Raw genomic sequence first — 25967 nt, 5'->3', positions numbered from 1 at the left:
AACTATTCATCTAGATCAGCTCAATGACTCTGAGCCAAACATACTTGTTCTGAATGACCCTAGGTATATCTATGTACCTTCGTATAGGGACTAAAGACAAAAATATAGAAAAGCAGTCATCTCATGCCTGGGAATTAAATGCTCTCTTCCCATGAGAAGGTAAACAGAATAGAGGCTGTGTCAGATGGAGGAAAGTACAGGCCTGGTTCCTAACCCACATTGCTCCTTATTACCCTTGTGACCCTTAATTAATCTGAGTCTCTACTTTCTAATCTTTAAAATGGGGATAAGAGCCCTCTCTCAAAGCTGCTCAGACAGCCAAATTAGATAAAATATTGGAAGCACCTAATATGGTGCCTAGAAGAGCAACATGTACTTGAAATGACCCTTTCCATTTCCCCTTTTATAACTGTCTCTTGAAGAGATGGACACTAGTCTGGGGGAACAGAGGGAATGAGGTACTTATATCATTCCATCAGTTTACTGGAGTTAAAATGAGCATTTTATTAACTGCCACCCTTCTGGTAAGATATACATCATAGTAAAATAAAACTGGCTTTAAGTTCCTTTAAGCATGGCCATGAAGTTCTGGTACAGAGTAGGCATTCCATAAACATTTGCTGAATGCTCGAGGGAGCAAAGATGAGGTGAGCCCGCAGACATGCAGAGGAACTCAAGGAATGTACGACCTTCCACATTGTACCAGGCTGGTATTCATTAAGAATGTTCTCAAGACAGAACAGTAAGACGTTATATCAGGAAGCCATGAGAAATGTGAAACTGAGTATGACTCCTTTGACTTTTTAATTAGTTTCTATCTCCTAGAGAAGAAAAAGAATTATTAGCTGCCGTATTTTTTGGTTAAAGGAATAACTTTACAAATCTTATGTGTCTTCTTTTGCTTCACAAGTATCCCCACTCTCAACAGCTCAAATGACGACCGACTGGTTGATTTACATTTCTAAACCAAATGCCCGTGTTATCAGGGGCTGAAGCTTTAATTTGGGTATACAGAGAGAACACTCTAATTAGTGCTGCCAGGAAGCCTCACAGAAAGTACAGTTTCATACACTTAACGGAATTAAGCTCAAGCCAGTTCAGAAAACTTCCAGAAGCATAAACTTCCTAATCAGAAAGCCCTGAACAACAGAAAACTGGCAAGATTCTCTTTAAATCTTTTAAGTACTGAGAAAAGAAATGTGGGCTCCCTTACAACTTTTAGATCCTTTGACCTCACCAAAAATAGAAATTCTTTCAAGATGCAGGATGTTTCAAGGATTAGCCTAGCTCTTAGGACCCAGTTATCTAAAACTGAATTTTCAGAGAAGGTTTTTCAGAATAAACTCAGAATTCTTAGAACTAGCAATAATTCAAGGATCAATCTCAATTTAATTATCTATTCACTCACTCAACAAATATTCATGGATGACCTGCCACACGTCAGACACTGTTCTTAGTGCTTGGGCCACGACAGTGAACAAAACAAGCAAAGACCCCAGCCTCCATGAGGAGACAGACAGTAAATAAAAAGCATAGTAATTCAAAATCATACAGTAAGTTAGAAGGTGATGGACGCCACCAACAAGAAAAGGGGGATGAGGACTGCTAGGAAAGGCAAAGGCAGGTTTCAGTTTAAATAGGATGCTCAGTGTGAGCCCCTTTAGAAAGATAGCATTTGAGAAAAGACTTCAGGGAAGCCAAGACATTAACCAGCTCAGCAGGTTAGAACATTTCAAGAACAGGGTCCACTCAGTGCCAAAGTTCTAGGGCAGACTGTGTTTGGCATGTGTAATTAAAAAAAGAAAAAGAAAAAGCTAAAACAAGGAAGCCAGTGTGGATGGAATAGAGTAAGTAGCGGGGAAAGTTATCAAGACAAGAGAAGAAAAAAGATAGAGTGAGCAAATAAAGAACTTCCTGATATGTCCCATACAGAAGCATTTCTCCCCTGGACACTAAGATATTTCAACTAGCACAGCCAAACTTGGGAAGCAAAATTGTTGTGAGTAGTTTATCAGGTGAACTGGTGTCAGGTGTCACGGTCATTTTCACTCTGTAACTCCCAGACCCAAGTACCCCACCCATGGGAGCAACATATATTTGGAGCTGGTTGAGAACACCCATCACGTATCCCCTAGAAGTGCACCCCAGACTCACAAACTATTTTCTTCCTGCTGGTATGGAAACTGGGTCTTCAACATGAGACCTTCCACTTTTTATAAGGTCAATGCTCACATTAGGACCTGTAAATCATACAAGTATCAGTCAGCTGCCTCATTTCCTTTATAATGTGAGTTCCCTAGCAGAAGCAATGTTGTGTGGAAATAATGACAGTAAGTCAATGAAGGACAGTGTTGACAGAAACGGGGTAAGAAAGGAAACCCCAGCTGATGCAGACAAATCACTGACCCCTTCTATACTGGAAGAGGTTCAGTGTATTTAATTCCTTCTACATGGTGTGCTCCTGTATCAGAAGTGTGTTGTTAGTTTCTGCCATTGGCAGCTTGGGCACCAGCAGTGTTGGGTAAGGGATAGCCCATGATGACAAGTCCTTCCATAATTTCGATCCCTGCCATCACGACTTCTTTGTAGCTTGAGTGACCATATATCCCAGTTTGATGAGAAAAGTTCTGGTTTATGCTTGTTCTCCTAGCTTATTAATTGCTTTAACTCTCAAAAGTTCTTCAGTCTGGACCAATATATTACATGATTATTTTATTTATAGCTCACTGAACATACAATGGCATATACTGGTTGACATTCAAAAAATAGATCAACTGGTCAACTATATTATTAAGTGCCTCCTTTTGCGGTGCATTAGACATTTTCATGGAGCACAAATATACTCATATTCTAGTCTACTCTATGGTACCTTTCACCTCTTCCCCAGACCTCCGTGTTACGAGTCTTTCAATCTTGTTTCTTCATCCTTGATCATGCAGCCAAACTGTTTGCTATTGATTATGATCAATGCAGATCCACACTTTTGGCCATCTACATAGGCAAGGTTTAAAAATACCTAATATTTATTGAAGTTTGCCCACTAGAAGGATTCCTTCCTACTACCCTTTAAGACCACCCCCTAAAGGGGCTTGCAACTTTTACTTCTGAATGAAGCAAGCATATTTTGCAGAAACATCTATGAGCTAGGCTTTAATTTCCCTAAATTATATCAAGGATTTTCTGGCATTTCAACTTCATTTAGGTTGGCCATCATGAAAGCCAGGTTTTGGTCCCAAAGCAAGCAAACAGAACCATTTGTATCTCCCTGACAAGTACACTGAAACAAGGATCTCTGGTAAGTGCACTCACATCAATACATTTGGCTGCATCTAACTTAGGCTCTTCCTAGACAAGCACTATAATAATACCCTACCTGCCACGTTCCTTCAGATTCTGACAAGGATCCTGGCAAGGGAGGCTCTGCAGTGTGAGAGTCAGGGTACCCAGAGCCAATCAAATTCACCCAAATGTGCCCATTCTCAGTTCTCACGATCCCACTTTTTCCTAATAAGTAAATTACATTTCACATAACACATCTGGCAAGGCTGTGAATTAAATTACTTTTTAATTTGGCAAACCATTAGATCAGACTTTGTAATTAATTTTTGGCTATGTCAAACTTGTATCTAGGAGAATTAAGAGGCACTCTGAGGGCAATCACAGAGGCACCTTGGTCCTCTGACCATGCCCTGAGCAGAGAATTTAAACCTTGAATTATGCCATTTCTTTAATTTCTCCAGTGCTTTAGAAAAAATTCAGTCCATCTCATATCCCTTGTATTTCAAATTTGTACTGTATTGACCTATTTCAGCAGCCATTTGGTCCACCAAAGCATCGCCTGTAAAATAGACTCTTCATTCCAGGAGACTGAGAGCATAATTTAAGTAAGTGATTTTTTGTACTGCATGCCAGGTACCACAAGTGTTCCACTTTCAAATGGTAACCAGAGTTTCACTACAGTAAAACCCAGCTGGGTCATATAAACAATCCTAGATCCCATCTTTGAAGTTCTGACATCTTTATTCAGAGTTCAGTGCAGAACCATTTTAGAAAATTAAGAAAAAAAATTTAATATAAGGAATTAAGTGATTATAAAATCTTTGGAAGGTCTGGAGGAGCACACTCCAGGCTGGGCTTCCAGGAAGGACTCCTAGAACACTGTGGCACTGATCTTCCAGGAGCATTACTACTTCTGCCCCAGTCAGGACAAAAGGGTGCACCATTAGACCTACTGGTTCAAGAATACACCATGATGGCTGTGCACTTGGTAAGAACCACTGCTAGAAGCACTGTCAGTAAATAATACCTATTCAGTTTGGAACTCAAGAAGTAATCAAAACAAAATATCTATTTCCCTTTTGATGTTTCTTGCTCCTGGGATTCTAAAATAACATCTGAAAAGGGAGCCTATGTGGGAAAAAGACACTGGCTTATTTGGATTGTTTTGAAGACAAAAATCATGTCACTTCAACAAAAGAATCATAGTCTCAAGAGATTTTTACCTACTTGTATGACATTTTTCATTATATCTCTCCATGTTTTATCCACGTTTGAAAATCGCCTGCCTTCCTCGGGCATTTGAGACATAATGTCCGGAGAACTGAAAATGGGCTCCAAATACAGCCACGTGGCTTGGACCTTGAGCCATTCATCCAGAATCTCCTGAAGCAGCAGGAGTTTGCCCTCCCAGTCCCTGAGAAGCAAAACACAGTGGCTCTTATCAACAGTAAACCAAGAAGTGTTTCAGATGACACAACTCAAAACCATGACTAGACTGCCAATCTTGGATGCAACGTTGTTATTCCAATTTCCATCCACCTACTTACAATCAAAGATAAATCACTAGATTTATTCTACAAAATCTAAGTAATAGCGTCAACATTTATGCTTATACAGATGTACATGTGAAGATATACCCATCTACAAATAGGCTGGTTTCTGTATATGGCATATTGATAGACCTTCCTGCAATCCAGTTTCATGGCCAGAGGATACAAATTGAGAAATGAGATTTTGGAGATAGTAATGGTGTTCTCAGGAAGGGTACTCTTAAGGAACTTTTAAGAAAGGTAGTTACATCCAAGATTAATTTTCTTTAAAACATTCTTTTTTCCCTCTCTCTTTTTTTCAATTGGGCCCACAAAGGCTTTATTTCCAAAATAAAATATTTCAATTAATAAGGTATAACTGGCATTTTAAAAAACTACATAATCTTAAATCTATTAGTGTGGCATTCAGGAGAAGGAAGATTTTTTTTGAATATACAATAAATTATCAGTTCATTTGCAAATATGGAGGGCAAAAATGATGACTTGATTTCATCAAGAATAAATATTATAATTACAGCATAAACTAACAATTTTACAAGCACAGTCCTAAGGTCTTTGTATGTATTTGCTCTACCCTCACAACAACCCTAGGAGACAGGGTCCAGAGCGTGACATCTATCTACTAACAGGGAGATTAAGGTCCACAGAGGCAGTGCCAGGTTCAAGTTCACTCAGCTAGTAAACAACAGAGCCAGATTAGAGCCCAGACAGATGTAGCCACTATGCTGTAAGAGATCAGACAGCTGTAAAGAAAAATGATTGGTTAATGGAAACAAAACTTAGAGATGAGATGGCTTTATGTGTAGGTTAACGCATTATTCATCATTTATAAGTGGTGATCTGTATAGTTTTAGATTGTTAAAACCAAGAAATGTAAGAGTTCTAAAAGCTACCAGGGATTTTTAAATGCCTTCCTTTTAATGTTCATCAATAAATGTGTTTAAGGTCTTTCATACCAGGAAATGAATGCCTCTGCTTTCTTCTGGTACTCTTCCCTCTTTCTCCATCTAATCCCTGATTCATGCAAAAAATTTCTCACTAGCTCATGATCTCATGCACAGTTCTAAAATATAGAATCTAGATATACCACTTTCAGAGTAGTTCAAAATTTACTCTTGATGAGCACAGTGCAGCACGCTGGGCAGGAGGCCGAGACTGAGCCAACAGCAACAGCAGCTACAGCCACCACCAGAGGCTGGTACTACTGAGCAGGTAGCTTTCCTTCGCCATGCAAATTCACATGGAAGACGGCAGTCCAATTTGGATTTACCCCTCCTATCCCCTTTTTTAAAGGTAAAATATAAACTGCAATACAAATAACAAGAATTAAAAAAAATTGACAGACAGGATAAGGGTCAGATTTAATTGGCTGTGTCAGATGCTTTAAATTCCAGACTAGAATCACAGCTTCATTCTTTTGTGCTTATCCAGCCATCCTTCACGCATATGAGTGGAAATTACAGCAGACTTTCAGGGATCATCTACAACAAACTAACTGATATGTTTGGAAAATTACATGACTATCTTCAACTTTATAGTTTGTATGTTCTCTAAACTATGTAATATGCATGAGATTATTTTCGAAAATCAAATATAATTGCCCCCAAATATATTGTGGGCAATAAAAATGAATATCTGGAGGCTGGCTGTCTACTACCTTTGCTATGAATATAGATGATAGCAAAAGAACCAGGACTCTTCCAAAAGCAATAAAGGTTATCATTCCTTATAATTAACTATTTAATATAGTTTTACATTTATATAAAATATAGAATCAATTTTCAAAAAGAATATACATATATATAAAACATACAAGTGACGATTTTGGTAACATAAACATTATCATCATTTTACCTCATTTGTTTCTCATAAGGCTTAATGAAAGGAGATCCTCGCATAGTTTGTGTCTTAATGATGTGGTCGTCCAACAACATCTGAATTTCATCAACTGATGACAAAATAAATGTCCCACTTTCTCTATAAGGAAGAATGACAAATTCCATTGCATCCCATTCATTAATCATCTTCTCCATGGACTTTTCGAGAGAATATTCTTTGCTAGCTGCTTCACTAATACCTTCAAACCTATCTAGGTATGGTTCCAGATTCATGTCTAAAAAAGAGAAGATGGTGGAGTCCTCTGCCGGCTGCAGGGGGTAACCAACAATGTTGGACATGACTTCCCAGTGCCTGGGGCGCAAACCAGGGTTACAGATCACTTGAATGAGAGGAATGTGCTGCTTGAAATCTTCCACCTTGGCTCTTACTTTTTTTGTCATTGCCAATGCATTTGGAGAATCATGGAAGGTTTTCTCCAGCTTATATAGTCCTCTCCAGTAATTTCCAACATCAGCTTCTACTTGGTCTGGATTCACCTTGTTATATGGTCCTTCTGTCCAGGCTCTATATTTGGTGCTAAATTCTATAGCTGTTTCATAGAGACGAAGATAAGGGTTCAAACCATCTTGGATTTTTTTACGTTGAGGATATATTGATGGTAGCCAACCAAATGCCTCCTCTTCAGCATTAAACTGCTCAATCTGGAAGGACAGGTATTAAATACATTATTCTGAAAGTGAATGAGATTCAAAATTGTTTTTAAAAATATTTATATCATTTATATCAACTGTGATCCCCCCAAATCTCTCGTTAAACCCTAAATTAAAAGTTTAAACCCTTAAATTTCAAAAAAAAATTTGAATTAGGCCATCATCTAGAAAAACTGAGCCGTAATCTCTTTTTCCTATTTCTTCTTTTATTTTTTGTTTTGTTTTTGTTGTTCTTCTTTATTTTTGTTACAGTTTTCATTTCCTGGTGTGAAAGACCTTACAGTCCAGTTTTCAGTCCCTGCCTACCCAGATATAGTAAGGATATAGCTTCATTTATTAATTAACAAGAACTTAAGTACTTTTAACAAACATATCATTGTGTTAGGTACTGTGGAAAGTAGAAGAGAATTTATTGCAAAGTACCAATTCCAAGGAGTTAGTAATCTAGCTGAGGAGTTAAGTATCAATTGTATAATAATATAAGGCAATAGCAGAGATGCCTTAGAGCAGTAGCCATTTAATATAAAATGAATAGTATATTTAAAAAAAATGCCATCACTCAGAGACAAGAGAGCCTGTGCAATGGTGCAATCACATACGCTTCTGTAGGGGAAGTTGCAACCAGGGCTGAGTCTCGAAGGTAAGGGGGATAAGGGAGGCAAGGAAAGTGTTCATTTCCTCTTAGTTTAGTAGTGAAGTTGTGAGGATGTGGGTGGTGCCCAGGAGCCAGACAGACAAATTTCTCAGGTTACTTAGAATTTCAGTGACATCAGCTTTAAAAAAATCTACAATTTCTCTTTTCTCACGTATTTGTGATCATTCTAAACTAATTAATTTAACTAAGACATTAAAATCTTGCAACATATGAAAAATGGTAGAGCATCTTAATGTGATCTGTTTTTGTATTTCCCCTTTTTATCAGAAGTGCGATGAAAAATTTCAAACATCTTCCATGGCAAAGGGTATGCCTTTTCCCTGTCCAGTTTCTTTGAGTGAGAAAGCTGATTTCTGAGATAGCGGTACTGGGAACAACGTGGCTAGATGGGAGAGACTAATGGGCTGAGTTTAAAAACACAGCCACCAAATCTAAGCTGGCCTCTATGAAGGTGGGAAAACTAAACTGTAACCAGGTGCTATTGAATAATGTAAATGATTTAGTGACACAAAACAAAAGTTGAAAAGCAGTTGGAGATAATAACTATCTTCAAAATAAAGGATGAAGGCTGCTGAAAGGTTATTGCTACCAACAGAAATCAGCAAGGCTGCTCCTCCCAGAAGCACATCTGTAAAATCTACATGCACCATTTATATTATTCTCTCATTAGATGTAGTTAAACTCTTATTTGAATCTATTTCTTAAAGGTGAATACACAATACAAAGTCAATGCCCTTTCTGTTGAACTAATTCATCTTCTTCAGAATTTTTAAACTGTACCTTGTCTGCTGCTAAATCCAACTTTCCATTCAGTGTTTGAGCTTTTTTCAGGTATCGCTGAACATCCTGAAGATCTCCAAATGAGTAAAATTCTTCTGACTGTTTAGCATAACTTTCCAACTCCTCCACAAACCGTTCACACCGCAACTAGTAAAAACAATTATTTGTTGTTACTATTCTTAAGAGTAAAAACCCCTAAGTGTCCAGAGAAAATTTTAATATTTGTAAGAATTATCAGCATTAGTATTACTGTTGTATTTTGTCACTGGCAAAATATAAAGAAAGGGATGATCTGGAAGACGACTGGGATCCAAAATATGCAGAATTTTTAAGAGCTGAGATTTAAAATGAATGGATTAAGATTCCTGTCATTCATAAATTAGAGAAAGTTTACCCTCGTACTATCTTTGTAGTTTTAACTAATAAAAAAAAAAATGAACAAGAATGTGTTAAGCGATGGTATTCTTTCATATGCTGATGAAATAAAAGCACTTGAAAAAAGACTCATAATAATCAAGTATAAAGCTAAAAGTGAACTCCAATTTTTTAAGACTTGTAAAAGTATCCAAAACATTTTTTACAAACAAATGGCGAAAAGTGGATTTCTTTAATTGCATTCTGATGTTCAGGTATCTCTTTAATTACAATAGTAAAACAAAGCATTCCATAGTTATTTTTCTTGTCTTCTGGGGCTCTCTTCACAAGAACTGAGTAAGGTAAATAAATACAGATTTAAAAGGCCAAAAACTACTCCTGCAGTATAAAACAGGTGTGTTTGTGCTTTTGGATTTTTTTGGTTTTTTTTAAAGAAAGACTTCTTAAAAAATTGTCATTGGTCAGGCATTCTAAATTAAATGGTTCTTTAAAAAACAGCTCAATAAAATATTAAAAAGTTAAATCTAGGTTATTTAAAAATAGATTTTATATATTATAGATTATCTAGGTTGATTTCTGTCCTCTTTAGTTTCCTGGCCAATTTATTGCTCTGGCCCACTGGGGAAGGAAAATGAGAGGAAAAATTCATTAAAATTATGTGTAGTTTGTGGAATGGTGTACATTACAACAAAGGATAGGTAATTTGGGGCCACCTAGCAATTTTCTAAGAGTATTATATTGTAGCATAAGCATCAAATAGTCACAATGTCTTCTATAAATTTTTAAAAATTCCGAAATGGCCTAAATGTAAAACAGAAATATAGATTTCTGTTTAAAATGAAGGCTTTTAAAAAGTCTATAATTTGTTCTCCAAACAACATATTCTGCCAATTAATTATATTTGCTGTCATTGTAGAAGATGTGAGGCTTGCTATCAAAGAACAGCTCTAGTGGCTGAACTTAAACAAGCCTCTTCACCTTCACCTGGGAACCTAGTCGCTTCATCCGTAAAATGAGACTGAAAACCCTGTACCACTTATTCAGATAACAGCTATGAAGTGCTCGTGGCATTCCCATGTCTCAGGCACTGTGCCAGCCAGCAGGATGGAAATGGAGAAAAGGTAAAAATGAAATAGCCCTGCTGTCAAGGACCTGACCAACTAATGGAGAGACAGACCTGAAAATAACAGCCTAATAATTAGATAATCCGCCCAGTGGAGAATTGGTGTTAAAAGAGCCACGGGAGCAGAGAGAAGCCACACTGAGGTCTGAAAGGGCTTTTCAGAAGGTCCACTGACTTTGCTAGACAGCCAGCCAGGTAAGTGTGTGGTTGGCGGTGCACTCCAGAGACAATGGAGGGAACTGAGCAGACGTGAGAGATGGAGGAGGGCGGAGACTAGATGGTTCAGGGTTACTGAAAAGTCAAGAGTGAGGAGCAGCGGAGTGGGAGGAGATGAGGCAGGACAGGTAGATGGGGAAATCACAAACCACCTTACCTGTAAGCACACACCCAGAAAAGGTTCGAGTTACTGACTATGAGGGTGATGGTCTGGGCAGAGTATTTAGATGACTATAAGTGATTATGAGGTGTGAAGGCACACTTCACCAAGGGAGCTTTGACCTTCAACAATAAAAATAAAATAACTTGTAGAGAACTGTAAACCTGTTATAAATACTCTATTAACGGTCATTTGTGGGCAGTATACTCAGATGTCTCCTCCCTTGAAAAATCAAGAAATGATGCCACATCGATCCCCTAAGTGTACCATCTTCTAATTAGACTGATGGGAGGAGAAAGCTAAAAATATATGATCTGTGAATACAGGAGCTGACAGTGCTCTGTAAGAAGTTAAATACTTAAATATCTCCAGAAAATGAAGATAATTTAAAATCTCCATGATGCCAACCTTAAGACCTTCTTGATATTGTTCTGTTTTCTCTTTAATGATTTTCCTGTGTTCATCAAAAATTTCATCCAGTCTTCCGTACCACTGGAAAACACTGTTATTCAGCCTGATGTCTGCCGGGGACAAGTTGGTGCACTCAATGAGGAAGGCAAGGCAGTTTTTAGAATCCACCAGTCTCTGTCCCAGTTCAATCAGATCAACTGTCTCTACTTTCTGAATATGAGCCTGAGGGAAAACGGAAATTACAGACGGCATCTTAATGAACAGCTCATGTCAGAAAACAGCCTATGAGAATATACCGCATAAATGTGTATAGACTTTTGGTTCAGCAGCACAGTCGACTTCTCATCCATCCCAGACACCTTTACTAAAAGAGCAGAGGGAAAAAACAGAAATACTAAACAACATGTAAAAAGCACTGGAAAACCAAAGAATGCTATGGTTTTCTGGAAGATAAGCAGCAGATGCTGAATGACGTCATTTATTCTTTCAGAACGGTTTTGGGGGCATCTGCCTGACACTGTGCCAGGCGCAGGCCATTCAGTGTGACAAAAATAGACCTGGGCTTTGCCCTCAGAATTTCTAGTTTAGTGTGGAAGGTGGAGGGGGAAACAATTAATCAAATAACCACCATAACAAACGTAAACTTGTGAATTTGCAACAGATACCAATGCTGCGACACTTTCCTTAGTTACAAGAACTAAAATATGACTCTAGACAAATTTAAGAAGAAATGTGCTAAATCTGTATGAGGAAGACTGTAGTATGAAAGGGCATTTTAAAAGTACTGAATAAATACAGAAACATATGTTAAGACATAACATCATAAAGATGTAAATGCTCATCCAATCAAATGATAAAGTCAGTGCAATTTCAATCAAAACTGCAGTGGCATTTTATTTCTTATTTTTAATGGCATTTAAAAAATTGAATCTGCTATAACCCTTGAAAGTCTCTGAAATGGTAAATACTCACAAGTATTAAAGATAATCATGAAAAAAGGAAAATGCTAAGAGACAAGCCCTGCCGAATGTCAAAATTAACTACACAGATGAAGTAATTTAAACAGTTCTTGTTCTGGCTCAGGAGTAGAGGATAGAACAGAACAGAGAGTTCAGAAATAGATGCAAGTACACATGGAAATTTAGTGTTGAAAAGAGGCATTTCAAATCAGGAGGAAAATGGCAGGACATTTAATAAATCATGCAGGAGTAATTGGCTATCGATCTTGAGCCCTATTTACCCAGTAGAAGCACAGAGAGTGTATATTGTGAAGTGAATAAAGTAATTTGCAGAGTAATGATTCTGTTTTTTCAAATCTGTGTGTGTGTGTGAGTGGTGCGTGTGGGCACACGTGTGTGCATGTGCAGGTGTCCATGTGTCCGTACATACATGTAGCTCTCTCAAGGCCCTTCTGAAACATATTTATTTATTTAAACCTCTTAATGATATAAATGCTGAGGGAAACCTGCTATCCTCCTGAAAACTGAGGAAACTGTTACTTATAACTCCCTATGTTTACCTTCCCTATGTAATACCCACCTCCCTGTCTACAAAGTAAGTGCTTCTTTTTTAAAAATGCTTTTAAAGCTCTTTTAACTCTCTAATCCCCATCTGTCTCTGGCTCTCTCTTTTCATGACTCTCTCCAGCGCTCTGTGTGTGTGTGTGTGTGTGTGTGTGTGTGTGTGTGTGTACGCGCGCTCGCACGTGTGTTTTGAAAGAACCATTTTCTCCCCCCCCCCCCCGTGAAGAAAGGAATTATGGAAGAGGAACTTTTACTTTGTACAATTTCATGTTGCTTAAGTTTTCAGTTTTGTAGTTTTTAAAAAAAGACATTGCCTTGAAATCTTTCATTGGTAGGTCATTCTAGCTAGACTAAATGTTTTTATGCTGCAAATCCAAAGGTCTAATTGAAAATACATTTTTGTAATTTGGATAATCAACTTTCTACGTAGTCAAACAACTGTATTTTTATTTCCCTTCTTGATAATAAATGACTGACTTCTACAGTGAATAAACTCAGAAGATGTTCATGCCCTGACAGGAATAAACTTTTTCAAGATACAGAAATACTTTAAATACCAGTGAGGAATCCTATTTGCTAATTCTGTTAAAGGTTGCTATGAACAACTGAAATTCACACTAAAAAACTCCGAATTCCTGAACATTTCCAGTGATGGCTGTGGCTACAGGGTGAATAAATGACACTCCTCAGACTCGATTGCATTTTTTTCCAAAGACATTTATAGTTATGGGACTCTCCAGCTGCCTTTATAATCATCCTTAATCAAAGTATCACTTGATGCCCTACAACAACTAACATAAAATATCCAAAGATCCTAAAAAGGATATACATAGGTATATTTGTATTTGATACACACACACATAAATTCATGTGCTAAGAACCCCAACTGAAGGACAAATACTGTAACATAAATAGAACTCTTTTAGAGGCTGACATGTAAAAGTTGGTTCTAATGATTTTAGCAAATTTTTCTTTAAGTGAATAATTTAATGTACATGAACATTTGAACTCCTTTTGTAATTTCCTACCCAAACAAAGTTTTGAATGATTTCACATGTTTTGCTGGGTTTGCTTAAATATTTTAAAATCTAGAAATTCTAGACAAGGGTTCTATTTTGGATCTTGGGAATGCTAGAAAAGAGAAAAAAAAATACTGCCAAAGCTTAATGTTGTAAGAATGGAAAAGAAACAAAATAAAATGATGATTAACTAGGTGTCTCATATTGTTTTATTCACCATCAGGTAGACTTTGAACACAGAAGTAACAAGAAAAATGATGTGAGACTTACTGAGTATCCTCAGTACTCTAAGTCCTGTGCTCAAAACATATTTCAGCAACCTACCACAGAAAATTAACATGCAACAAAAGACAGCCTACAGAAAACAAAGTAAAATGTTACTTAAGGATTAAATATTTGCTAATTAAAAAAATGAAAGAGGACCACGTATCTCAAGTTGCCCAAGACAGTCCCAGTTTACGCCTGTTAGCATGGTAACAATGATTAGTAGTGCCCTCAGCAATATCCTTGTAGACCATTACATTAATAAAACCAACATTTCACCTCTCCCAGTGTCTATCCTGTAGTGTCCTCTCATGGACTCTGTGGCCATGTGACTTGCTCTGGTCAATAGGCTATTAGCTACTGTGACACAAGCAGAAACTTGAAAAGCATCTGTGCAATTGGGCTTGTTTTTGTACCTCTATACATGCTGTGAAAACATGCTCAGGTGAGCCTGCTGGAGTTTGAACATGGGAGCAGACTGAAGCTGCTGAAGATAATTACACTAGTCAACCCAGCTGAGAACTAGTCGACCCAACTGAGTGAGTCACCCAACAGAGACCAGAAGAACCATCTAGGAATGCCCGGCTTAAATCACCAAACTTCAGACTCATGAGCTAAGTATGTATATGTATCTTATTACTGCTAAGCCTCTGTTTTAACTTTTGGAGTGATTTGTTATTGTATTATCATGTCAATAATTCTAAAAGCTAAAAGGAAAAGAGAAAAACCATTTACTTATATACACATGACTATAAAAGAGTTTCTAAACAATACCTTCATTTCCATTAGTTCTGCTGTATTTGGAGGAGTGCTAAGAGCTTTTTCAGCTATCTTCTCAAATTCCTCACATAATCTGAAACACCAGATAAAAATCAATCTTAAATAATTAAATCTTATTTCTAAAAATATTCTTGTATACTATTTAAATGTTCCATTCCATGAAAAATAAAGATTATCTTACCTCTATGACATCTAATTAATTAAAAGCAAAATTGCATTTTATTCATTCAATACACATTTCATGAGCATCTGTTACATTCCTAACTACAATATTAAGTGACAGAGATACAGAAATGGGTAAGATGCAACAATGGTCCTCCAGCAGTTCACCACCCAGTGTGGAAGACAGGACCATAAACAAATGGTTTCCAACCTAGAGTTTTAAGGGCTGTACCAGAGGTTTAGTTGGGAAGGCACACAAAGGTAGTCTACTTGGAGGACACAGTCAAAGCGGGCCTGTGTGCTCAGAAACTTCTGGTAATATGCAAATATTTCCTATTGATTTGGGTTGTGGGCAATAGAAACAACAAACTTGCTATGAGATTTTAAAAAAAAACGTAGTGAGAGCTAAGGAAGTTCAGATGACACGTGGAGAAATATCTTCAAGAAGACTGACTGGCTGAGAGATGAAGGAGGGGGGACTAGATGGTGATGATGTCGAAGTGGAGGGTTGAGTGATGGAAGCGGGTTTTGAACATGTGTGTCAATTTCAGAGGCAGAATCAACAGCGAAGGAGAGATTTATAATGCGATCCAGAGAAGACGACTGGTGGCACCAGGGCCAGAGGGATGGGAGGCAATGAAGTTGAACTCATAGGAGGAGAGAAGAACTTTGAATGGTTGACAGACTCTTTCCCTCTGAGAATGTGGGAGACAGTTACGAAGGGGTTCGTGGAGAGGTGAACTGAGACATGTAAGGGCAGGAAGTTGAGGGCATTCATATCTAATGGTTCCTGTAACAACCTGATGTGTCCTCTATACCTCCGCTGAGTCTGGTGAGAGGCATAATTAGGAGAAAAGGGGGAAAAAGTAGGACCAGCATGAGCTCAGAGGGCAGTCAAGAGGCAGGGAAACAGCGATGAAATTAACCTGAATAACTTACTCAGCATGAAGCAGAGTCAGTAAAAGACATTGTCACTATTCCTCCAGTACTTTTAGAGGAAAGAGTTCTTTAAGCTGAATACATGGTCCTGGTTCTTAGATAAGCTACCCAAGTCCTAACCCTTTTCACGTGATACCTCCCTCTTCAGCCTCTCCCCCTCACAGCCCCTGTGAAAGCAACGCAAACCACTCCTGGTTCTTGGAATACACCATGCAATTTTCACACCGCACTTCCTTCTACATATAATTTTCTCTGCCTGGAATTCTTTCACCTGGCAAACTCCTACTCATCCTTCTAAATGAATTCACATATCACTTCCTCTCTGCAGCCTTTCCTGATTTTCCCCCCTCCTCCAACCTTCACCCTGAAAGAAAATCATTTCCTTCTCTACTCTTCTACTTTTGTGGTTCAGTACAGTACTTACCACACCCTATTGGAATTTACTGGATTGTATGTCTATTTCCCCTTTTACATTGTAAATTCCTTCAGCAGTTTTGCTCATGTTTAGTCCAAGTCCCTAGTGCTGTGCCTGACATACGGCAGGTAAATGAAGCTTCCTCCAGGCTTCTATATAGCCTGAAATATTAGTATTTTAAAATATTCTTTTTAATGATGTATTATTTCTCTAACAGCATAACTACAAAAATATTCTGATTACTTGGGGGTTTTATTCCATGTAACTGATGCCAGTAAAAGAGATTCCAGGAGCAACACTGATACCAGAGTTAGAAGACTAATTACACTTCTTGTTTTACATAAAGAGGAGTTCTGCTTAATACAGCAGCATTCTGTGAGTTTACTTAACATGAACCAGTTTTCCTAAAAATCTCCAGGTTGGCCAGCAAATAAGCTTGTAGTTAAGGTAACACGTTACCATGGTTTTGAAGAGTAATTACGGTAAAATGAAGGGGATCCCTTAGGACCCATGACAACTACTGGGTACGTCCACCTTGAAAACCCACTTTGTGTACTGATTACACAAAAGATTAAAAATCTGAAGTTAGATAATGTCCACCTGACTTGTACAAAAGAAATGCAAACACATTCTAATACCACCTAAATTAGACAATTGGGGAAGCACATTCGTGGTGAAAAAATTACTAAAAATCATAAAATAACACTTAAAGCCAGGTAAAAATAAGTTTGGCATTATCTTTTCTTTTAGATCACTTATGACATTGATCTAATCCATGACTTTAGCTGGGTGACAGTTGAGTCTGTCTAACATCCTCCCCTCGAAAAATAAAAATATAATCAATATCATGTAAATACCTTGTGTTTATTTCCTGATGATCTTTGGACATTTTAGCAATAAGTTTTCCACAGATAACATCTGCTCGTTTCACTAGAGCTCTGATTAATTCCTCACAGCGCATTTCAAACATTCCTAAACGGACAGTCTGCAATGTTAGGTATTAAAAGTTTAATAAACATGAAGTGACATAAAAGATTTCCACAATTTTGCCTTTTTTCATGATATTGATTTTTTTGTGTGTGATCTAATACAATTGAGTTTGTTTGTTTTTTAATATGATGCAGGCAGGGTTTCCTAAATAATTGTATTTTACAACTATCTTCCAGGTAAATCTTGAAGAGTGCATCTTGGAAGCCAATTCTATTTCAGGAAAATAAGGGATATGAAAACTTTAGAGAACTGCTACAAAGATAGTGTTACATTTGCTCCATACAAAAAAGAAAACGCATGTCCCTGGTAGTAATTTTGGAAAATATAGAAAAGGACAAAAGAAGAAAATTTTAATTACCAGTCTCCTACTAAACAGAAGTAAACACATTTTCGTATAATTATATGTTCCCAAAGGATTCATAAACATCAAAGCAAAAAAAAATTAGTTCTTGATATATTTTTGAGTGATCAAGTTAAATAAAGTAAAACTCGGGCTTGAAGTGTAGTCTTTCAGCAACATGAGCACAAGAACCATGTGTTTTGTCTCCCTCCGGATACCCAGGGTTTACCACAAAGCCCTGAACACAGAAGGGCCCAATAAACAGTTTTCCATCGAGAATAATGGTCTGATCCTTTCACTGTATGGTCTAAAAATGCATCCTAGTAAAACTGGGAAATGACCGTTAGGTCCAAAGGACAGCTGTACAAACGGGTCGTTTACCTTTCTAGATGTGTATTGTATTTCCTCCATTAGTTTTTGGTATTTGCGAATTTCTTCTATTATTCTCTTATAATGATGATCTTCTGCAAGGAAAGCATCGGCGTCTTGCTCAGCTTTTCTGGAAATTAAAAACTCGTACTTGTCATAGAGCCTGAGGTGCTCGGTAGGTGCCACGCTCTCCCGCATGACCACTTCCTTAATCTTTTCTTTGTGGGCATCGACAATTTCTTTCAGAATTATTGGCTTCAAGGTTGTTGGTTTAGACTTACTTTCCTAAACAAAGGGATAAATACATGAGGAGTTATTTAAAATACCTCCCATAAACACTTAGCTTTGTAAAAATGCCTATCTTACCATATTGTCTTTTTTTTTTTTTAAATTAACAAGGTATTTTGGGTTCTCTAACCTCTATAGAAAGACGTTCAGTCAAATCACAGCAGTATTTTAAATATCTAGGTTTCATATAATGTTTTGTTTTGTTTTTAAGGCTAAGCTTATGTGTTTTGTTTTTCTGCACAAAAAAAGAGCAGTCACTTGAAAACATACGCAAAATAAGAGTTTGAATATAAACCCACAAAATCCACATTTTATTTGTGCAAATGTATATGAATGGCATTATTTTTAAAAACTCAGCCAGCTCAATGTCATATCATCGTACGCTTTGATCACAGCACTTCTTCACCTTGAGGAGTAATGTATCCAGAACAAAGAAAGATTGTTTACTCATTCATTGACCTCTGATCTTTGACTCTGTGAACAGGAACTAGAGCAGATGACAATCCCTAGTTACAAACTCTGCATTCTGCTATCGCCATTAGAATAATGGTGAGCAAGAATGGATCAGACAACTTTAAATAAGCTAACAAACCTCAATAGATTTTCTCCTTCTCTTTTCATAAGAGAAGGACGAGTAATGTGCCTACATGATTCATTATCTTGAATTAAGTTACACACACACACACACACACACACACACACACACACACACACATATATATTTTAAGTATATATATCTCTATATACTCTCTACCTGTTGTCCTGAAGAAGGAATTTTTTTTACCAGACCTTTTTTTTTTCAAGAGAAAATGTGAGGGATATGGAACTAATTCTATAGAACAGATATTATTTGTGATATATTTAACATTTATAGCTGCTCTGCCTCATCACCCTTGTCTGTTTCTGTGTTGACAGTCTCATGTTAGATCAACTATTGGTTATAATACTGATCGAAAACTGAAAGATGGGAGTGGTCATGCACTTCCTGCTGCTCTGAATCTGAAAAAGGGACCATTGATTTGTAAGAAGCGAATATCACTAAGAAGTTCTCTTAACATGACTGTTGGTAGACAAAGTTGCAAATCACAGTTGAATTCCAAAATAAGATTAATTCCATTATAATGACTGAATACTAACTCTTGGCACATGGTTGTTTCTCCTTTAACTTTGAGATAGATGGTAGTACTCTCTGTGATAAGTGAATGGATCAAAAATGTTGTAACCAGTGCCCAGATTTGTAGTGCCCTTTGATAGATGAAAGCTTCTTAAATTAAGCTCAATAAGATTTTAAGCTTTGCATAGATTTTAAAAGTAACCTTATTTATGTAGCTCTTAATTCATAGAGTTTTAATAAATTTGATCAAATCCAACCCAGAAAAATTGTTGCTTATATATATATATTTTTACTGTTCCTGTTTTTCATCATTTTCTCATTTTTCTGCTTGCTTTTTAAAATTGAATTATAGTAGACTTACAATGTTGTCTTAATTTCTGGTGTACAGCATAGTGATTCATTTATACATACTTATATAGTTACATATATATATTCTTTTTCATATTCTTTTTCATTATTGACTCTTACAAAGTACTGAATATAGTTCCTTGTGCTATATAGTAAGACCTTGTTGTCTATTTTATATATAGTAGTTAGTGTCTACAAATCCTGAACTCTCAATGAAGAAGAAGTTTTTAGTTTTAACAAACAAAAATGATTGCCAGTAATGGATATTCTACAGCTTTCAAATTGATAATGTCAAAGGATTCTTAGAGAACATGTTTAATTTGGGTAGGTATCCAGGGTGTATTTGGCCATGATGCCCCCTAGTGGGAATTTCAGGAAATCACTTTTAGAACTAGCTGCTTCATGAGAACATTAGTGAATCTCACCACCTTCACTATCATCTCACAACTGGAGCACAGGAGACATTTGGTGTCATTTTTTTTTTAATTGAAGTATAGTCATTTTATCTTTTTGAATAAATAGTGTTTATTATGTTGATATATGTTCCCTCTCTATCCACTTTGGTAAGAGTTTTTTATCATAAATCGGTGTTGAATTTTATCAGATGCTTTTTCGGCATCTATTAAGATGATTCTGTAATTTTTGTCCTTTCTCTTGTTGACGTGATGTATCACACTGATTGATTTGAACATGTTGAACCATCCTTCCAACTTGATGAATTCAACTTGATCATAATGTATGATCTTTTTTATATGTTGTTGGATTCTGTTTGCTAATATTTTGTTGAAAATTTTGCATCTATGCTCATCTATAATACTGGACTGTAATTTTCTTTTTTGGTAGTTTGTCTGATTTTGGTATCAGGGTGATGGTGGCTTCAAAGAATGAGTTTGGGAGTGTTCTCTCCTCTTCAATCTTTTGGAAGAGTTTGAGAAGGATTGGTATGAGTTACTGTCTCTTTTCTGAAAGGGAACTTTAGGATAAAGCAATATATATAATGTACTGTATGCAATGTGAAATTGTTGGATCTAATGTGAAACTCATTAATATTCATCATAGAATGTTTCTTAAATTTATTAACAGTATGTCTAAATTTCCAAAACCTATAGATAATCCATCTTTCTAAACAGAATCAGATACCAGTAGTTCAGAACTATATTAGAAAGAATACTTTTGACTTAAATTCTAATCAGTTCCTACCAAGAGTTAATTTTTTGTATGAGACAGCTCAAGTGTTCAAAAGCATATCAAATTACATTATGAGAGGGTGATGTACTGGGACTCACAGCACCTTAGACCCTGCAGGTTTGCCTGACATAGGGGATGGGGAAAGTGTATTTTAATTTCACTTTCAGTTTCTATCAAATATTGTGAGAAGAAACAGCTACATAAATTCCACTTCTACAGTTGCTGTCAAAGATCATTGAGACCACGTTCAATTAGCTCCCTCACCTTAATTCAAAAAGATACATGCACCCCAATGTTCACAGAAGCACTATTTACAATAGCCAAGACATGGAAACAACCTAAATGTCCATCGACAGATGACTGCATAAAGAAGTTCTGCTATGGTTATACAATGGAATACTACTCAGCCATAAAAATAATAAAATAATGCCATTTGCAGCAACATGGACAGACCTGGAGATTGTCATTCTAAGTGAAGTAAGCCAGAAAGAGAAAGAAAAGTACTGTATGATATCACTCATATGTGGAATCTAAAAAAAAAGACAAACTTATTTACAAAACAGAAACAGACTCACAGACATAGAAAACAAACTTATGGTTACTGTCGGGGAAAGGGGTAGGAAGGGATAAATTGGGAGTTTGGGAGTTTGAGATTTGTAGATACTAACTAATATATATATAAAATAGGTAAACAAGTTTATACTGTATAGCACAGGGAATTATATTCAATAGATTGTAACTTATGGTGAATAAGAGTATGAAAGGAATGTATGTATATGTATGACTGAAGCATTATACTGTACACCAAAAATTGACACAGCATTGTAAACTGACTATACTTCAACAAAATATGTGTATATACCAAAAAACCCCCCAAGTAAAACAGAAACAGAGTCATAGATACAGAATTCTCCTATTCAAACTGGTTGTTGCCAGAGAGGAGGTGGGTGGGGGTCAGATACAATAGGTGGAGGAGATTAAGAGGTTCAAGCTTCCAGTTATAAAGTACAGGGGTGTAATGTACAACACAGGGAATATAGTCAATAACACTGTAATAACTGTGTGTGGTGACAGATCGTTACTAGACTTACTGTGGGGATCAATTCATAATAAACAGAAATGTATAAAAATTTTTATCTTCCTCAAGTATCACTTGTTTCCAAACTTGACTGATTGCCAAGATCATCTAGGGATATTTTACCAGGACCTGTTTCTGAGTACAGACTGTCATTGTAAATCTGCATCTCTAGAAGTGGGGGTGATGGCGGGTGGATTTGCATTTTTTAAATGTCACCACATGATTCTGATACATAGGGTTTTAGAACCATTACCCAATGTAGAATGTCCCATGTACAACCTATCTCTCAAAATTTGATACTGGGACAAATATCTGAGCAGTCTAAAATTCGTCACATTTTCCTCTTCACTTTAGAAACCAGGGAGGTTAGAGTCACATTTTATAAGCATAAAATCGTGGCCGTTATGTTCATTTGGATGATTACAATACTTTTCTCCACTTTGAGTTTCATCTAGTATCTTTTATTAACTTGTTATACCTGTCTGTTCCATAGCTACATTCAGTCATTCTTGAGAAAAGGTGGGATATGAATAGAAGAGAAAAGGATGCAATAGATGAACTGGAATTAAAAGACAAACAACACATTTCTTGAGAGACTTTTATTTATAGCAATTTGAGGAATAGATATCCTGAAAACAACTACCTATTTCAAAACACATAAATATGCAGGGGAAAATGCCAACTATAACTCTTACAATGCACAGCTAAGGAAGCAGAATAGTTAGGGAAATCTAAGGGGCCACACACGAGAGAACGCATAAACTGAGAGGTTACTATGTGCAGAAGTGAGGAGCTGCCCTGGAGACCGCTGACCCCTGGTGGTCCAAGCTTTGCTTAACTGAGTCTCCAGCAAGGTGGCCATAGGTGTGGGGGTGGGGGTCTGGGGGTGCGGAAAATGGCTGTCAGGAAAGAAAGCTTCCAGCCTGAGCAAGGTGGGAAGTCATAATTGATACCCCCACATAAAGCCAAGAACACTGAAAGGTGACAGTCTCAAAAAGACGGTTCTGAGGACATAAAATTTTGGAAAGCTAAAGGTGACAGAACCTTTGAATGAGGAGGCAAGAAAGGGAAATGTCCCATTCTGACCTTATTTTTCAGTGGAGAAGAGGGGTGGTCATTTTAAGAATTTGTAACCACAAGCCTGTTCTCATACAGGTTTGAGTAAACCTTCATGCAGCCAATATTGCCCACAAAATCCTCAGGCAAGAATTTTGTTTAAAAGGGTCTTGGGTTTGCAGGGGCCTCCAGAGCACGTGTCAAGAAAATATGCAAATTCCAGAGAAATCAACTCAAATCAAGACCTCAAAGACTTCCCTGCATAAAATTCTTACATGTATGAGCCCATAGTGATAAAAGAAAAACACCACACAAGTCAACCACAGGATCAGAAGCCAGATCAACACACAGAGAAGAGTAATGAACACATGACTAAGTATTTTGTCAAAAATGACCAGGCCTATTTGAAAAAAGAACTTAATGGATTCCTAGAAAATGAAAATTAAATGAAATAAATTAGAACCTCTATGAAGAAGATAACATCTCAAAATAAATAATGTCACAATCATAACATTGAGCAAAATAAAACAAGTCACGGCTTATTTATAAGATGACTATCTATACAAAGACATGGAAAAGCTAAAAAGAAATTGTTTATGGATATACAAACAGGAAGTAAGTTTACCTTTAAAAATTTAGAATAATAACTGAAAAACTCAAGACAGTGATTCTTTTGCTAGAAGTAGGACAGGGATGTGAACAGGGAAGGGCAGTTGTGGGGGTAGAGCTAAAAGGTAACAGTCACTGCTTCAGTTAGATTGTAGACATGCAGGTGTCAACTTCATCACTAAAACTTTAGACACCAGCCTCCTGTACTCTTTTGTATGCACAAAATGTACATAAACTAAAAAATAAAAACGGAAGAAGAAAACTACTGGTTGGACTTACAAAACTTGAAAACCTTGAGAGTTAAGGAACTTTCAGACATGCTCACTTCATATGCTAGACTGCAGTAACTACCGCTGAAACACCACCACTCAGCAGAGCTTTGCTAAGTATTTGGCCCAAGAGAGAAGAGAAGTAGGATCTACCATTTGGAAGTACAGAGACACAACGATTTACAGAAAAGGGTGTATGAGGAAGGTAGTCAATTGGGGAAAAGTCTTACAGAATTGGAAAAGTAAAATGCAGGCCGACAGCATGGTGTGAGTCTACAGCAAGTACTCACTGACCACTTCGAACCCGATTACAGCTTTAATTCAGTCATCTCAGAAAGTTTCCAGTTGAGTTCAATGAAAGACTGGTTTAAGAAACCGGTATAGAAAAGAAGCTAATAGGAAAATACTATTTTCTGAAGCAAAACTTCCATATAAGCCAATGTTATTAGGCCACTGATATTCTGTAAAGCAGACCACACCTGTCTTCACCTTTAAATTATTTGAAGTAAATATCATCATGCAAATTCAAGCAATCAGAATACCCCTGTTACTTACCCATTTGGAATACAACTTTGTTTCAACTCTTGGCACAAAACTGACAGCCTTAATCATGACATCATAAATGTTTAGAAGGATGTCTATGTAGTCGTTGAAATCAGGTTCAAACGTAATAGCGTCTTTATCAAGAATCAGCCTCATGACGAAGCCTGGATGTTCAAAAGCTCTAACAGAATCCTGTAACAAAAAATGTATATGTGTTACAAAGTGTGTATATATGTGTGTGTGTATGTGTGTATATATATATATATATATATATACACACATACACATATATATATGCATATGAATTGTAAAAGACTGAGGAGTGCACTGGTCCCAATTACAATACACGGAAACTCACCCTTCCTCTTATGCCCTAGACAGCTAAGCCAATGAGGATCTCTACCAAAAAGGGCAAGAGCCATTCCCAGCTAGACTTGTTGGCATCTAGTACCCATTGGGCCTACCGATCAACTATAGGGTCAAGGTTCCAGAAAAAGGAGGGTGTGCATAGCAGCCGGGCTCTAGAATCATGCAAGAAGGAACCCAAGAGGAGAACATTCAAATTCCCAGACTCTGCTCACACTGCAACAGGACCTTCTTCCAGAAAGAAAAGAATCCCTTATAGAAAGCTTTCCCAGACATCATGACCCAAAATTCCCAACTATGGGAATTTTTACTTATTTCCACTAACTTCACCAATATGATGATAACATATCCTACATATACAGGTTGACACAATTTTTTTTTAAACAGGTAAGTATAATAGGTCTAAAGACACTTCTTGCTCTCCCACTGGTATAGATTATTTTATTATTTTCCTCTCTGAAAGAGCTGAAAATAAGTTAGCTAATGCATACTGGTATAACGGAACTATACTTACTGGGGGCTGTGCAATTAAGTCTGTGAACTCTTGCATGGAAACCAAAGCAAGTTCCTGCAGCTGTAAAGTCATAAGTGCAGCAGCACAGTTGAAGAAAGATTCCAGTCTGGCACTGCTGTCACCCGTGGGCAACTGCTTTTTTTTATTACCTTGGTAGTAAATATTCTGCACTTCTGGTAACCACCTTGAAAGAGCAAAAGACTTTTAAAAGTTAATACTCTCAATGAATTACTCCTTTTACATTAAGTGTTAACAGTAACTTCTGGGCATCCAAAGGTCTTCATAGAGAGGTATGACTGCTAAGTGGCATTATCCACTCTCTGAAATGTAAGTGCCTAGCATATTTCACTTCTCCTAGGAACAGAAATTTTAATGATAGCCAATGGAAAATGACTCAACGACATGATGCTGTGAGAAAAAGGTAAATCAAACTCCTGGAACCATGATTCCTGTACCTTCTGAATAAATACTACAATTAACTTTATTGGATATTACAGGATACTCCTCTCCAGTCTCTGAAATGTTCTCCAGGTAATGGGTTTTGTTAGTTTAAAGCTAAAATGTGAGTAACTGATTAAACCAAGGGAGGGCTTATTTGGTTCAGCCCACTTGGTATTTTATGCTATTCTGTTTCACAATGACTTGAAAACTAGATACAAATCAACAAAATCAAGTATATTATATTCTCAACCTCC

General features: G+C 37.0%; 1 protein-coding gene across 2 annotated transcripts in view; it reads right to left on the bottom strand.

Moving 5' to 3' along the window:
- Positions 1-25967, bottom strand: part of DNAH7 (dynein axonemal heavy chain 7) — a 220400-nt gene that overhangs the window by 148057 nt on the left and 46376 nt on the right. For both annotated transcript variants that reach the window (XM_064485137.1, XM_010979732.3), the window contains exons 11-19: positions 25273-25456; positions 24405-24584; positions 17912-18184; positions 17058-17185; positions 14679-14757; positions 11096-11320; positions 8814-8960; positions 6684-7369; positions 4507-4693 (exon numbers count right to left, since the gene is read on the bottom strand). In XM_064485137.1, the coding sequence (XP_064341207.1) occupies positions 4507-4693; positions 6684-7369; positions 8814-8960; positions 11096-11320; positions 14679-14757; positions 17058-17185; positions 17912-18184; positions 24405-24584; positions 25273-25456 (2089 nt within the window). The remainder of the gene's footprint in view (positions 1-4506; positions 4694-6683; positions 7370-8813; positions 8961-11095; positions 11321-14678; positions 14758-17057; positions 17186-17911; positions 18185-24404; positions 24585-25272; positions 25457-25967) is intronic.

The sequence above is a fragment of the Camelus dromedarius genome, chromosome 4 (genome assembly GCF_036321535.1).
Source record: "Camelus dromedarius isolate mCamDro1 chromosome 4, mCamDro1.pat, whole genome shotgun sequence".
Taxonomy (NCBI): Eukaryota; Metazoa; Chordata; class Mammalia; order Artiodactyla; family Camelidae; genus Camelus; species Camelus dromedarius.
Note: the sequence above shows the minus strand (reverse complement) of the source record. Positions and strands in the feature narration are given on the sequence as shown.